We start from the raw sequence: 14,122 nt of genomic DNA, 5'->3' as shown, positions 1-14,122 counted from the left end.
CCTGACTCAAGCTACCCGCCCCAGTAGCCAAAATTGGGCCCTTATTTTAGTTTTGAGCAGAAAATGTCAAATATTTTTAACTTTACAAATGTAATTTTAAAAGGTGGTTACAACAAGCCAACCAAAATGATGCAATAAACTCAGTAACATGAATTAAAGATATGTTTGCATTGTGATTTCAATATTTCTAACATGACATTGTTAAAATCATTGCAGGTCCATTTAATCCATGTGAATATCTCTTTGAAAGCTGGATAATACGCCTTGGAGTTTGGGGAATAGTTCTTATCTCTTTGATATGCAATGGACTAGTCATCGCAACTATATTTGCATCACCCAGCTATTTATCTCCAGTGAAGTTTGTGATTGGTCTGATAGCAGGAGCCAATATGCTGACAGGGTTGTACAGTGGCACCTTAGCAATTGTTGATGCAATGACTTTTGGGCAATTTGCAAAGCATGGTGCAAAATGGGAAACTGGCTTAGGCTGCAGAATCACTGGATTTGTATCCGTATTTGCCTCAGAAGCATCCATCCTGTTCCTGACTCTTGCTGCTGTCCAGTGCAGTATTTCTGTGTCTTGTGTCCGAGCATATGGGAAATCACCATCTTTCAGTAGTGTGAAAATTGCTGCTTTTTGCTGCATGGTACTATCATTCAGTGCAGCCGCACTGCCTCTGTGCTCAGTTGGAGAATTTGGGACTTCACCTCTTTGCCTCCCCTCGCCTATCCCTGATGGAAAACCTTCCACTCTAGGTTTCATGGTGGCTCTAATCATGATGAATATCCTTTGCTTCCTTGTTATAACTGGGACATACACCAAACTTTACTGTGACCTAATGAAAGGAGAATTTGACAGCATCTGGGATTGTGCCATGATTAAGCATGTAGCTTGGCTGATCTTCACCAACTGTATCCTATATTGTCCCGTGGCCTTTCTTACATTTTCTTCCCTGCTCAATCTTTTCTTAATCAGTCCAGAAGTAATTAAATCAATCCTACTGCTGGTGCTCCCACTGCCTGCTTGTCTAAATCCTTTGCTTTATCTGTTATTCAACCCACATTTCAAAGAGGATCTTCGCATGCTCCGTGAGTATAAATGGCAGAAAAGGTGCCAATCAAAACAAGGCAGCATAGATTCCCTCACTTCAGAAGACATAGACAAACAGTCATGTGATTCCACTCTAGCTTTGATGACCTTTGCAGATAATGAAATCATTCATGATTCGGCTGATGGCCTTGGAGTTCTGTCAAGTCATCGTCAGATGATAGAGGCCTATCCATTTCCTCCTGTAACTCTAATTCCATGCCAACAGAGGAAAGGCAATGGCAAGGGAGATAGCTACTCAACACGACAATCCTGCCTCACTGATGAGGAGCTCTTGATTACTTCAGAGAACACAGAGCAAGCTCATAACAACCTTCAGATCAGCTTTTATCCAACCAAAGGACCTTCCTTCACATCTCATGTATAAATATCTGAACTAAGTAATCCCAAGAGAGGCACAATCCCCTGGGAATTACATAATGATGAGAAGAACCGGATGAGGTAACACCGGACAGCTAAATGGGAGTACAATATTGGGAACAACTATGAGTAGCTGTTCACTCAGTCAGCAAAGAGGACTGCCATAAATTTAAGTAAAGTAATGGATGGCCAGGGGTAAGTTACAGATATGAACTGGTCTTCAGCTGGTTTTTGGCTAGTAACTGTGTGAATAGCTAAGCTACAGTGCACATATGAGCCCAGAACCAATGAACCACTTATTTTATAGGCTTATAAAAGTCACTGTACAATGTTAAGAAATAGTGTCTTTCACAGTGTTGATTTCATTAAAGGGAAAATCCATTAGCACTTGAATCATGGGACTCCTAATGATCCAATGTAAATGTTTTCAACACAGTATACATGGATGAAATTTGTTGGCAGCTTGCTGAGTTATATGACAACATAATGCCATATATACTCTTCATTATATTTTTACAATATTAAGTCTTATGGTAGATTTGACAAATTGCTCCAGCAAAGGGGGAATAGTTGAATTGTTCATCTCACGTATTATCATATTCAGATAGGAAAACATGAGTACATGATGGCTTTAAAATGCTGATTTTTTTTTATATTTTGATATCTTGGTAGAAGTGAATGTTAAATGAACAATAGAAATATATTTATTACAATAGATACTTTCCTCATAGAAACACTATAAATCCTACATTTCTGTACAATTGGACAGCAAAACAGATGATGTATAGTAAAACTACCTCTTACTAGTACACTATATATCCCTTTACTGATAAAAATGTTACTTTTTATAAGAACTGTTTAAACTGCTTAGTTGTAAAAATATAGAAAGTTATTTGGATGTACATATTATATGTACTGTACTCTGTTTTTAAGAGGCTAAACTTAGCAAATTTATGTCAAAGTAAATCATTCTTTTCATATACTTGCTTTGTCATGGATTAATGTATTCAGAGCTCTCCGTTGCATTTTTATTCTTCATTTCCATTTTATTAATTTTTTGTTTAACTCTTAAAAATTAAGGCAAGCAACAACAAGGCTTAAATGGAGCAGCATGCTATTTATCTATAAAGCACTTGTAGATAAAATAAAGTTTTAATCAACAGCAATGCTGGTCTCTTAATACCCTGATTGATTGATTTAATTTACTATTATGTTACCCAGGATCTTTCCTGTTATCTGGTCAACTCAATACATCAGGAGAAGCTGTTAATATTCTCTTGTCACCAGACAATGCTTGTTGTTGCTGGCTAAGATACCAAAAATCTTAACAAATGATCAATTGATCAAATCTTTTTTATTATAATTAAATTGAATCTTGATAAAAGGCAACAAAAAGGCATATTAAAACAATTAACCAGTTTTGTTCACTTTGAGTTTACGTAATAATGCACCGGTGTTTCTCTAATATCAATATTCCTTGCCCTCAGTCATGTCTACAATATAAATAGAATGCTGGGGGCACTCACATTACAATCCACTCAGTAATCTAGTTTCAAAACAATGCATAATCAACATAGTAAAAACTGCACTGTTTAGTGAGTTAACAATATCAGAAATAATATATTGATAAAATGACTGGTTCCTTCTTTAAAAAGGACATGTCAATGGCTGTTCTACTGAAAGAGAAAAGAATAGAGCTATTTAATTTCTGTGTGCAATGAGATTCACTTAAAAGTACATGTGTTATAAAGACATCATAGGAGCTATGTGCCACAGTTTTTTCTGCCAAGCTACATCTTTATCTTATTAAGCCCTTTTATAAGGACAGCCAACTCATAAAAAATATATCAAAATGCATTATTGGTAACAACTAGACATTAGAGAGGTATCATATCAAATATAAACTAATTAGTGCCTGAAGATTTTAAATAGTTTGCACGAACTCACTGCGCAATTATATAGCACATATGCGGGTAAATTAACTGGTCGCATGCTGCTAGCAGAGAGCTACACTGTAAGAGAGTTTTGATCAATGCAATGCAATGCAATGCAAAGCTGACATGTTAAATTCCGTGCTGAAATTTCTCTGATACTCAAACTGTTTCTCTCTTCTCTGCATTGGTATAATAAGTAGCAACAATAACCTTGAACTGTTAAATGTCTGGATCGCACCACATAATGACTTACTTCCTGAATCTCTGGTGATGCATTTGACTCCCATTTCTGTCAGGCACAAAATCCATCAGGTCCAGTTGTGATGAGATTGTCAATATTCAGCTATGTTGCTAAGTGAGTTGCCTTGTTATGGTGAAGCATCTCACCTTGGCGTGGGAACAAATGACTTAGTCTGTGTCTGCCTTATCCTACAGCAAAAACATTCCTTGTATGGAGCTAATATGCTAATAATGGCTATTGACACAATCCAAAATGTTTGAAAAAATGAGATTGTGGGCAGAACAAATAGGACAGTTAAATATAAATTGGAATATTCTGGGATCGCCTAGTAGCTCGAAGAGTTTCTCAAATGAGTAGGAAGGATAGAGGTTTGATTCCTGGTTTATGTTTGCTTATCTCATTTTAACAAGACAATAGTTGGTACTCTAGAATTCACTTCAATTACCCCTGGATGGGCGATGGGATAAATTATTCAGGGTTCTGACTCCTGATCACTAGTGCCTACGTATGTCGATATCAGGTGAGGAGAGAATCAAGCTCAATTGCAATTGCCTGTCACAATAAAATAGCTTGTTGTCATTCACAGTCCAGATCCAGACTTGAATACCACCCACTTGTGGGAGGTACCAGAAGGAATCCAGTGTCCATGGAACCATAGGTGCATAATTAGCCTGCTGTCAGCAGAAAATCGGCAAAGAAAAGAATAATGCGTGGAAGCATTGTTTGAACTTTTAGTTTGACATTTAGGCCTGGGTTTTAACCTGGAAGTGAGCTGTGTGCTGGGTCAGGGGACCTGTTGTGAGGTCAGGAAACCTAAAGGAAGGAGTTTTCTAAATGCTCTGCAGGATGCAGGTTGTCTTTACGCGTGCTCCCTCCCCCCCTCCCCGCTGCCCACGCCGCCCCACCCCCCAACCTGCTCTTAACAGGCAGCCTGATTGTCAGGTTGAAGGTATTTCGGGTGGTGGGACATCACAGGGCTCAAGCCTATGAAAGCAGGTAGGTAGAGAAATAAGAGAGATCTCTGAGGGGACACAAGGCTGGATAATGATGGAGTGTTCAGATCGAGAGGGGAGGGTACAGGTCATGGGTGGAAGGTGGCGGTCATTCGACAATAGGAGCCAATGGGGGTTGCTGGTGGGGAAACAGACAGGTTGCTGGTGAGTAGCTTGCTGGAGGAACCACACCTTTTCCTGGCCCACAAGCAGTGCTATAAAGGCATTTACCTAATGGATTTTACCTACTTTAAGCTGCTAAATTGCCAAAGGCCCAGGAAACCCATCTAGGGTTAAAAGTAAAATGTTAAAATGAAGGCACAGAACTTCATTATAATATTTAATTAACCAATCTGCTTCCTGTGAGCAGTTTGGATGGCTGCCCCTCGTTCCCATCTCTGCTAAGACTTGAACTAGATGAGTTTTGGGGGAGGGGGGTGTGGTTTGGTTCCTGTTTCATATTTCTCACATGGAATGACCCCAATCCCCATTTTTGGAAATTAAAATTCAACCCATAGTTCCAGTTGTGGGTAGAAAACTCCCTAAATCTGACCCTAACTAAGCATCTCTGAAATAGCCAGAAAAAAACACATGTGGTTTGGAATGTCTCTTGTACTTATTCCAAATGACAGATCAGAGTTCCAGATTTTGTGTGGGGACTGAGCCAATATATCCTTCTGAAACATGCTACAAATTAGTGTAGACCATACCAAAACATGTATTCTTAATGATGAAGGTTAATGGAGAGTCGGCCCACTACAGCACCAATGTGGTTTTGTTTTACAAAAACCTCTTTACACATGTGCAATATCTATTGCATTGAGCTTTATTTCTTCTGTCAGCTGTTGGACCAGATATTTATACAAAGGCCAAGTGAACAATGTGTAAACTTTATAAGTACTGAGAGTCCAGCTCTATTTTTTCCACAGGAAATGAGTAATGAGGGTGTGATATTTTAATTTTCTTGACCACGTGACAGCAACTAAGTGGGTGGGAAGTATTTACAAGTTTCCATTCATTTCATTTTGAGCTGGGTGCAAATCGTCTTTGGAAAACGACTCAATAGTGATCAACTTCAGATTCCCTTGGCCTTCTCCCTTCATGGTGGGAAGATGCTTGGACTCAATTTGGTTTCTTCCATGGCAATGTGGCTAAGATTGTAGATCTCACAACACTCCCTTATTTCACCAATACGTTTACAAACTCAATCTAATAAACATTGAAGATCTCAAGATAGCCTTAATGGAAACCTATGCCCTCTCCTAATCAATCAGTATGTTGTACATTATTTCAATACACTAACTTCAAGGTAACCTTTCACTATTTCCTCCCCATTTCTTGTCTCTTCTTGTCTCCTGAGGAAACCCAATGACTGGCTACAAAAATCAGGTGGGCATCAGATTCTCTGGCCTCTGAACCATTCACTAGCTGACACTTGGGATTTTCTGAGGGTGTGTGTCCTTTCATAAAAAAACAGAAAATGATCTGCACTCGATGCCTACCTACCAGATGTATCTAAAATTGGGAACTGAATAGCCTCAGTCAGTATGTTCCATCAATCGTTCTGCCTGCTTCAACTGACTTATTTTTCTTTAATGCAAGGGATGTGCTCATCAAGATGGGCAACATCAGCACTGAGAAACAGAACGCTCTCCCACTTCAGGCATTTAGTATCAGCAACAAACTTTTCAGATCAGGTGCAGTTTGGGTGCAAAATCATGCTTGCAAAATGTGATGCCAGAAGGTAAAGTTTCCAGTCTATAACATGTACATGAAAAATTACTCCCCATGGAGCAAAGCTCCCAATAATTCACCAAAATAGCAATGTTAGAAGTGCATTGTTTTTTGCACCAATATTACAATTGCTGCTCCCCTTACTTGCCATCCTTGTGGTCTCTATGTAAAAGTTACAAGTGTCCAACTAACTTTTGTGCTATGGACCCATGCTCAATGATAACTGGGTTGTGATCTCCAAATATTTCATCCAGAACCTTTGCAGTCAACAAAGGGAGAAAAGCTTTCTCTTACAGTTTGCGGGTGGATTTGATTCTGATCAGAGACCTGAAAGGACTTTGTGCTAGCCCACAGGCCCAAATCATCTGATCAGGATTGGAACCCCTATTTATGATCCTGATCAGACAAAAAATACCCACTTACCTTCTTCTGATTTTTTTTTCCCCTGGTAATCCTCCGGTGGAGGATCCAGCAGAAGTCAGTCAGCACCAGGAAACCACGGATTCAATAGCGAAGGGAATCCATGCAGGAGCCACACCGCACCACCCCCACCCCCCCCGCCCCCCCCACCCCCCCAACCAATCCTGGAAAGCGGAGTTCTGGTTGAACTGAAGCAAGTTGAAAAATTTGGAAAAATAAAAGGACATCACAGCTGACAAACATTTCGCTGTTCATTTTTTATTTGCCACCTGTATTTATATTGAGTACTCCTAGGTTAGTTAAAACAGGGTTAAATGAAAAGTAACCTCTCTTTACCTATTCACAAAAATCTCCACACACGCAGTTTCAGAAGCCTACCTCCAATTGCCCCACCATGACATTTCCACTTTAGGCATCAACCATTCTTGTTGCCTATTGGACAATACTATTAATTTATATTATATAATTACATTAGGCAGAAGAATACATTACACCATTTTGCAAGAGGGAAAGAGGAAGACATTGAGAAGACAAAGGGAGTGACAAATTAATGGATTTTTATAGGATTTTTGCAGCAAGAAGGCGGTTATTAAGGAGAAGTATATTTGCACAAGTTTCAAACAGCAAGGAAGTTAATGACTGAAAGACTGGCCTCTAGCAATGGAGCAGAGGGAATGTTTAATAATCCAAGCTCAGCCAAATGGAAGGTGTGAGCTGAAATAAAATTGGAGAAGGTAGAGTGAGGTCATCAAGGAATTTTAAAACAAGAACAAAGACCTTGAATGTGATATGGTGGGGAACTTGGACCACCTTGAAATATATCAAAAACTGAACTGTTGAATGTGCAGAGGCATAGATGAGTTTGTGAAAGATAAATGATGGTGAGATGTGGATTCCTTCTGGATCCTCTAACTTACCAGTCTGAAATAGGCTCAAACCCTGCTCTTAAAAATAAAAGTAATGTTCCAAACACACTGTGCTTCCTACAGCCTTACTTCTATTTCTAATAAGTGTGTTGTTGCATATTACATACATCAGGTAATAGAGACTGTTAAGCAACCTTCAGTATTGGTGGAGATCTGAGGAACTGTTCTTCCATTAACTATCCTAAAAATAAGCCCACCATTCTGCCAAAACTGATTTGTAAAATGTGGAAAAGATCTTCACACTGAATCCACCGAAGGAAGTAACAGGTGGATGTTTCTCCTTTTCCTTTCTGTCTCTGGTTAGTTATACAAGGAGCCTTTACCTGTTCCAAGAATGTGTGTCAATATTAAGCCATCTGTTGCCTCCTGAACTGGGCTGAATGCTAACAGAGTAAATATGATGTTGTATCAGCAAAGAAAAGTAAATTTGCCTACTCGACCATGTGCTTGTGTGATAATAAACTACTTCAGTTTCTACAACTGTGTCCTGCACTCCATCTGAACCTGGGGTTGGGTTACATTAACACAAATTGCAAATGTGTAACACAACCCACCTAATTGCAAAGCAGCATGCACTCTGGATTAATTCATAGTTTGTGTTTGAAATTTTACCCCCCACTCATATTCAATGGGCAAAGTTCTGCCCTGTAAATTTATGGCAATTAAAACCAGACACCAAAAAAAGGGAAGCAACAGGGGAAATTTTTTTTTTAGACAAAGTCTGTAGGTTAATCTAATCATTATTGGTATTGTAACCGAACCATGTGATTATTACACCACTGTAAGTTCTACACTATAAGATTTAAAACAACAAAAAGAAAACGACAGATTGTTTTAATTGAGTTTTATCCAATTTTGTTTACTGGCTGAATGTTTTTTTCCCAGAAGGATCCCACTGGTATTCAAGTAGTGTGTGGTCTCCATACTTTTGTCCCACCAGTAGACAGATTCAATTTGTGGCACTACCATCTAAGCCTTGTATATGAACTAAATAATGTTCAGTGATGTGTCTCATTTTTCATGTGTGTGGCATTCGGATGGAAGTAATTTATTTACGGCAGTCATAGTTTTACCCAGTCTCCAGCTTAATGATCTACACATCACCCTTGGTTATTATTTTGTGGCTTCCTGCTATTGATACATTGGGACATTACTTCCCCTCTGAGTGGTCACCATCTGGCATCAGTCAATGAAAGAAAAGCAATTTTCCAACATTAGGGAGCAAACATCATGCCCAGTTAATGACTTCTAAAGCCTATTGGAGCACATTTTAGTGTATAGTTATATGTCAGGTATGCTGCTGGCACTCCAACTCATGTGAGCTTTTCTATTTTCTTTAATTCATTCATGGGATGTGGGCATCACTGGCTGGGCCAGCATTTATTGCCCATCCCTAATTGCCCTTGAGAAGGTGGTGGTGAGCCGCCTTCTTGAACTGTTGCAGTCCATGTGGTGCAGGTACACCCACAGTGCTGTTAGGGAGCGAGTTCCAGGATTTTGATTCAGCGACAGTGAAGGAACGGCGATATATTTGCAAGTCAGGATGGTGAGTGGCTTGGAGTGAAACTTTCAGGTGGTGGTGTTCCCAATTATTCCAAGTTCCAGATTCTTGCAGGGAGTATACTAGTGACAGGAGCAGGAACCTGCATATCAGTGAAATTTGAAGGGATGTAGGCAACTGAAGAGAAGCAACATAACAGCAGATGCAGCCATGAAATTTGGCTGCCTAGTGCCTGGCTTTTCAGTGCTTTGAGTGCTGTTTTGCCTCCAAAATGTTGGCAATGCACACGTGCAGGCTTATGGTGCTGGATGTGTCAGACACTATTTTGGTAAGGGCCTTAGCATGCATGCAGGGACCATCCATTGGCAGAATAGGCAGATCATGACTTCAATAAGTATGTAATGTTGATTAGATGCCATGGCTACCATTTTGGAGCTCAACGTCCCAGCTAGAGTGCTCTCTTAACCTTGCACCATTGAGCATGCATTCAGCAGCAGGAAGAATCCCCACCCCCGACCCACCAACACCACAACCCCACTAGCACTATTTAATGGGATCATCAACTAGTTCCAGGTTAGTTGCTGATTGCTTTCTGTAGGCAGTTGTTGGGATTGTAGAAGTTCTTGATGGTTTCTAGAGTTTGTTTAAAGTTGCTAAAGTCTACAGGGAGTGCTAGGGCACGTACTGAGGTCCTTTGTCCAGGGTTCTGTACATACCCTTTTCTCTCAGACACGCATTAGTATGTACGCACCTTGGATTACAGATGGCAGGGAGAATGAGCAGAGGTGACATAGAGCAGGATAAGCTGCAGAAAGTTGGACGAGGAGGAGAGGGAGAAGGACTCAGCATATCCTTCCAGGGCGCTCAGATAACAATTCTCTAACCTGAACCTCAGTGAGGAACAATGTGTCAGGTGTCTCTGCTTCACTAAGGACATACTCACTGAAATCCTCACTGCTGCAGCCATACTGCAGCCACAGATCAGGGCTAGGACAGCATTGGCATGGGTGTGAAGGTGACTGTGGTGATGAACTTTAATGCAGCTGGCTTCTTCCAGGCATAAGCAGGCTGTATCACAGGATCACAGAATTGTTACAGTGCAGAAGGAGGTCATTTGGCCCATCGTGTCTGCACCAGCTCTCCAAAAGAGCATTATGACTTAATGCCATTCTCCTGCCTTTTCCCTGTACCTTTGCACATTTTTTCTGTTCAAATAATCTCTAATGCCCTCTTGAATGCCATAATTGAACCTGCCTTCCCCCACACTTCCAGGCAGTGCATTCCAGACTGCGAGATCGCCCTGTTTGCACTATTTACTGAGGTTCTGAATTCCAAGACAGCTGAATGCGTTTCATTCTCTTTTACCAGAGAGAAGCCAGACAGTGTGAGCACTTGGTTTTGCATGTATTGCAGGCTACTTTGTGGTGCAGGGTGCAATTAACCACACACATGTGGCAATGCGGATGCTGTATATCAGCTCTACCCTATATAGCAAAACATGTATTGCTTCAGTCTGAGCTTCCATTGCAATGCTGTGATGTTGGGTGGCTTCTGCTTGTGCTGTAATGGAAGCTAAAATATCAGCCATCAGACACTGCAACATGGTTTGACTCACAAGTATATAAGTAGAGTTAACTATCACATGCACGCTAAAAAGGATGGACTCCAAGCTCTGTACAAAGCCCTGTGCCAAGTTAAAGCCAGGCTCCTCCATGTTCCTTGATAGTGAGGACAGGCTTTCTTACAGCATGAAGCAATTTTTTTGTGCATAGCCATAAACTATGTTCTGTAGTCTGCCCCATCAAAGTTATCACCTGAGTTATCTGCAGCTGAACCCATATGTGACCTCATACACTGGCGAGTTGGTACCTTTGTCCGCTGCTCTGGCTGCAGGCTAATTTGACTTGATTTCTCACCACATGCAGATCCTGCCACTAAGCTATCCTCAAAATTAAGCACAGTGTCCGTATCTGAATGGTAGCTGTGAGTATGCATGCGAGTGATGGTTTTTCTTCATCGTCTTACATTCCTATCACTGCCTGATCAGGTGTCAGTTCTTTGGTATCTGAAGGGAGAAAGACACAAGGGTAGGTCTGCAGTGGGTGGAAGGTGGAAAGCAAGAAGTGCAGCGCTTGCGCTATTTGCATGTTGTAAATCAGAGGAGATCGTGGGATGAAATGGAAGTGGGATGTGAGAAGGAAGATTAGATGTGAGCATTCTCTTACCTTTGATGGTTTCAGCCCCACTACTAGCCATGACCTCAACCATGGCCACTCAAAAAATGATGGCCACCGTCTCCTCCCGTCAGGTTGAGGACATGCAGCCGTGCCTTTCCCCAGCCCGTTAGCTTCTGCTGCCATCAGTTATGTGCTACCCTATGAGACAGAAGTGTTTCATTAAGTGGGGTACAACATGTTTGGATGATGTGTCTGCCATGGTTGAATAGCTGACAGTGTGTGCAAGCCGTCTATTGCGGACATGAAGCTTGAAGCAGTGCCAAGTGCGTGAGAATGAGGTGAAGCTATGAATGTCAGTTATGAGTTGTGATTGATGGAGATTGTTTATAGGGCCAATGAAGAGGGTGTTGTACATTGAGCAACGGATGTCAGGTGAGTGCTGCAATTGCTTTGATATGACATTTGAAGGTACATTCACCAACCTCAACCATTCATGTGAGATTTAAATTTTTGCAACACTGCATCCAGATCCTTAGGGCTAGGCTCCTGGCAGTGACTACTGTCGTGTTACTATAAGAATATGAGCACCAATCGCTTATAAGGGATTGTATAAACACTTTGTGGGTTCATTTATTTAGAGTAAGCATGGGGGAGCATTTATACATAGGTAGAAATCAGCCTCAGAGATGCATGTGTGTGTTCTGCTCAAACGCAAAAGTGAAATTAAAAATGAATTACATGACACACTTCCCTTTCAGTGATGCCAAACTGCTATCTCTTAAAGACATATTACAGTATCCCCATTTCTTTTCAAAGATACTTTCCCCCTTCCAAAGAAGTATAACTATTTACAACACATGTTCATGTTTACTTACCATTACTTAAGTGTATAGGATTGGTGAGTCTTTGAGTCTCTAAAGCATAGAGATAATCTGCTGGTATTCCCATCTTGTAATGGTAAGCTTGTCTTGAGATTTCTTTAACTGCTAACAGTGATCTGTGGAGTTGTCATTCTTGGAAGTTGTTCCTGGTTGCATTTGGGATCGTGTCCTAGATGCAATAAGACTGTACAGGAGCTGAGGAGCTGGAATGGACCCGATTTGTCCTCAGTCACGCCTTACCATTGTGCCTTTGTGTATAATGACTTCATAGGACCTTGGCTCTGAACAAATCCTTGTTACTTTGGCTGGTTACCATGCACCTTCTGTGGGATCCTGGATGCGAACTTGTTGCCCCATTTATAAACTTGGCTATTCTATGCCCGTATTTTTATCGTGCAAGTTGGCCATCTTAGTCTGCAGTTTTACAAGTTGCTCTCTAGTTTATGAGAGAGTAGAATGGATAATTGGTGCTGGTAACTTGGTGTGCACTGGTCTGACAAACATGAGCTCTGACAATGATAGAATAGTTGCACTTAAAATATGTCACTCTCGGATGTAACATTGCAATGTGTAGACCTTGACTGGTCTGTCTACTTTTGAAAATTAGGGATTTCACTATGTGAATCATTTGTTCAGCTAGGCCATTATATCTAGGGTAATGAGAAGAAGTAGTGTGATCAATATTTCACTTCTCACACATATCCTGAACTTACCAGTAAATTACGGACTGTTATCCCTAATGATCTCTTTCAAATAAACTGAAAATAGCACTTGGACTCTGCACAACAGTTGTGCTCAACATATTGTCGAATAATGGGGTACTTGGTAAAGTAGACGATGATGATGGTGAAGTCAGTACCATGGACATGAAAGAGGTCAGACACCATTTTGGACCAAGGATGGGTAGGAACTTCTTGTGGAATCAATGGTAGCTTTGTACTGACTTGACATGTCTCGCACTTCTTATCGATGACTTCAATGTCATTGTTCATATCCGCCAATAGACTGTCTCTGCTGCAAGTCTTCTCTTCAAATCGATGCAAGTGTGAGTGATGAAATTGTTAAAGAATATCAGATCACAAAGATGCCAGTATGATGACCTGCCTGCCTTTAAAAATGACTCCCTGGGAGATGCCTAGCTCATCCTGATAATGCCAAAACAGTCTCACGTGTTCGTGGACATGCTGAATTGAATCAGGCCATCCCTCAATAAAGATTTTTCCATGTTTTTTTATCCCGTAAAATCTTTCACCGTTTCTTTTAGTAGCTGCTGGCATTTATGTTGCACAAAATGCACCAGATCAGTTGATGGACTTGCAATATCCTGTAAGTGTAATGTTGCAGCTCCCTTGAAACAGCCAATATTGTCAAAACATTCTGGAAATTTCAATGTTAGGTCGTGAACTGAGGTAATGGGAGTAGTTTCTGAGGTTGATCTGCCGTGTGAGGTCTGACTGATTCCAAGGATTGTGACTAGTGCAAGGTCACAGCATGCTGGTAGACCTGTGATCGCTGGGCCTTTAGTCTCCACAATGTGGAAAAGCTGTGACACTCATGAGGATTCATTGTACTTGCACTCCAAGACTATGGAACCTGCACATGGAATTATTGAACCATTGTACGCTGAAAGTTCACAATAGCAGGTTTCACCAAGGCCCTTCCATGTCTGTGAATACATGTCTTTTAGAATTCACAGAGCTAGTATGTGGCACTTGCCCCTATGTCAATCTTGGCCATTAATAAATAGTTGCCAATTTCCTTAGGACAGATAATTTGAATCTTGGCAAACTCTTCGGATGGTGAGATGGCATTTATGTTTTCAACGAGACTGACGGTATGAAACATGTT

The 14,122-nt window shown here is 40.8% G+C and overlaps 1 protein-coding gene across 2 annotated transcripts in view; it reads left to right on the top strand.

Moving 5' to 3' along the window:
- Positions 1 to 2,450, top strand: part of lgr6 (leucine-rich repeat containing G protein-coupled receptor 6) — a 272,548-nt gene extending 270,098 nt beyond the window's left edge. For both annotated transcript variants that reach the window (XM_078546677.1, XM_078546678.1), the window contains one exon: positions 217 to 2,450. In XM_078546677.1, the coding sequence (XP_078402803.1) occupies positions 217 to 1,475 (1,259 nt within the window). In that variant the 3' untranslated portion in view covers positions 1,476 to 2,450. The remainder of the gene's footprint in view (positions 1 to 216) is intronic.
- Positions 2,451 to 14,122: the final 11,672 nt, after the last annotated feature.

Source organism: Cetorhinus maximus, chromosome 8 (assembly GCF_964194155.1).
Source record: "Cetorhinus maximus chromosome 8, sCetMax3.hap1.1, whole genome shotgun sequence".
NCBI classification, from domain to species: Eukaryota; Metazoa; Chordata; class Chondrichthyes; order Lamniformes; family Cetorhinidae; genus Cetorhinus; species Cetorhinus maximus.
This window is presented reverse-complemented; position numbering and strand designations above follow the sequence as displayed.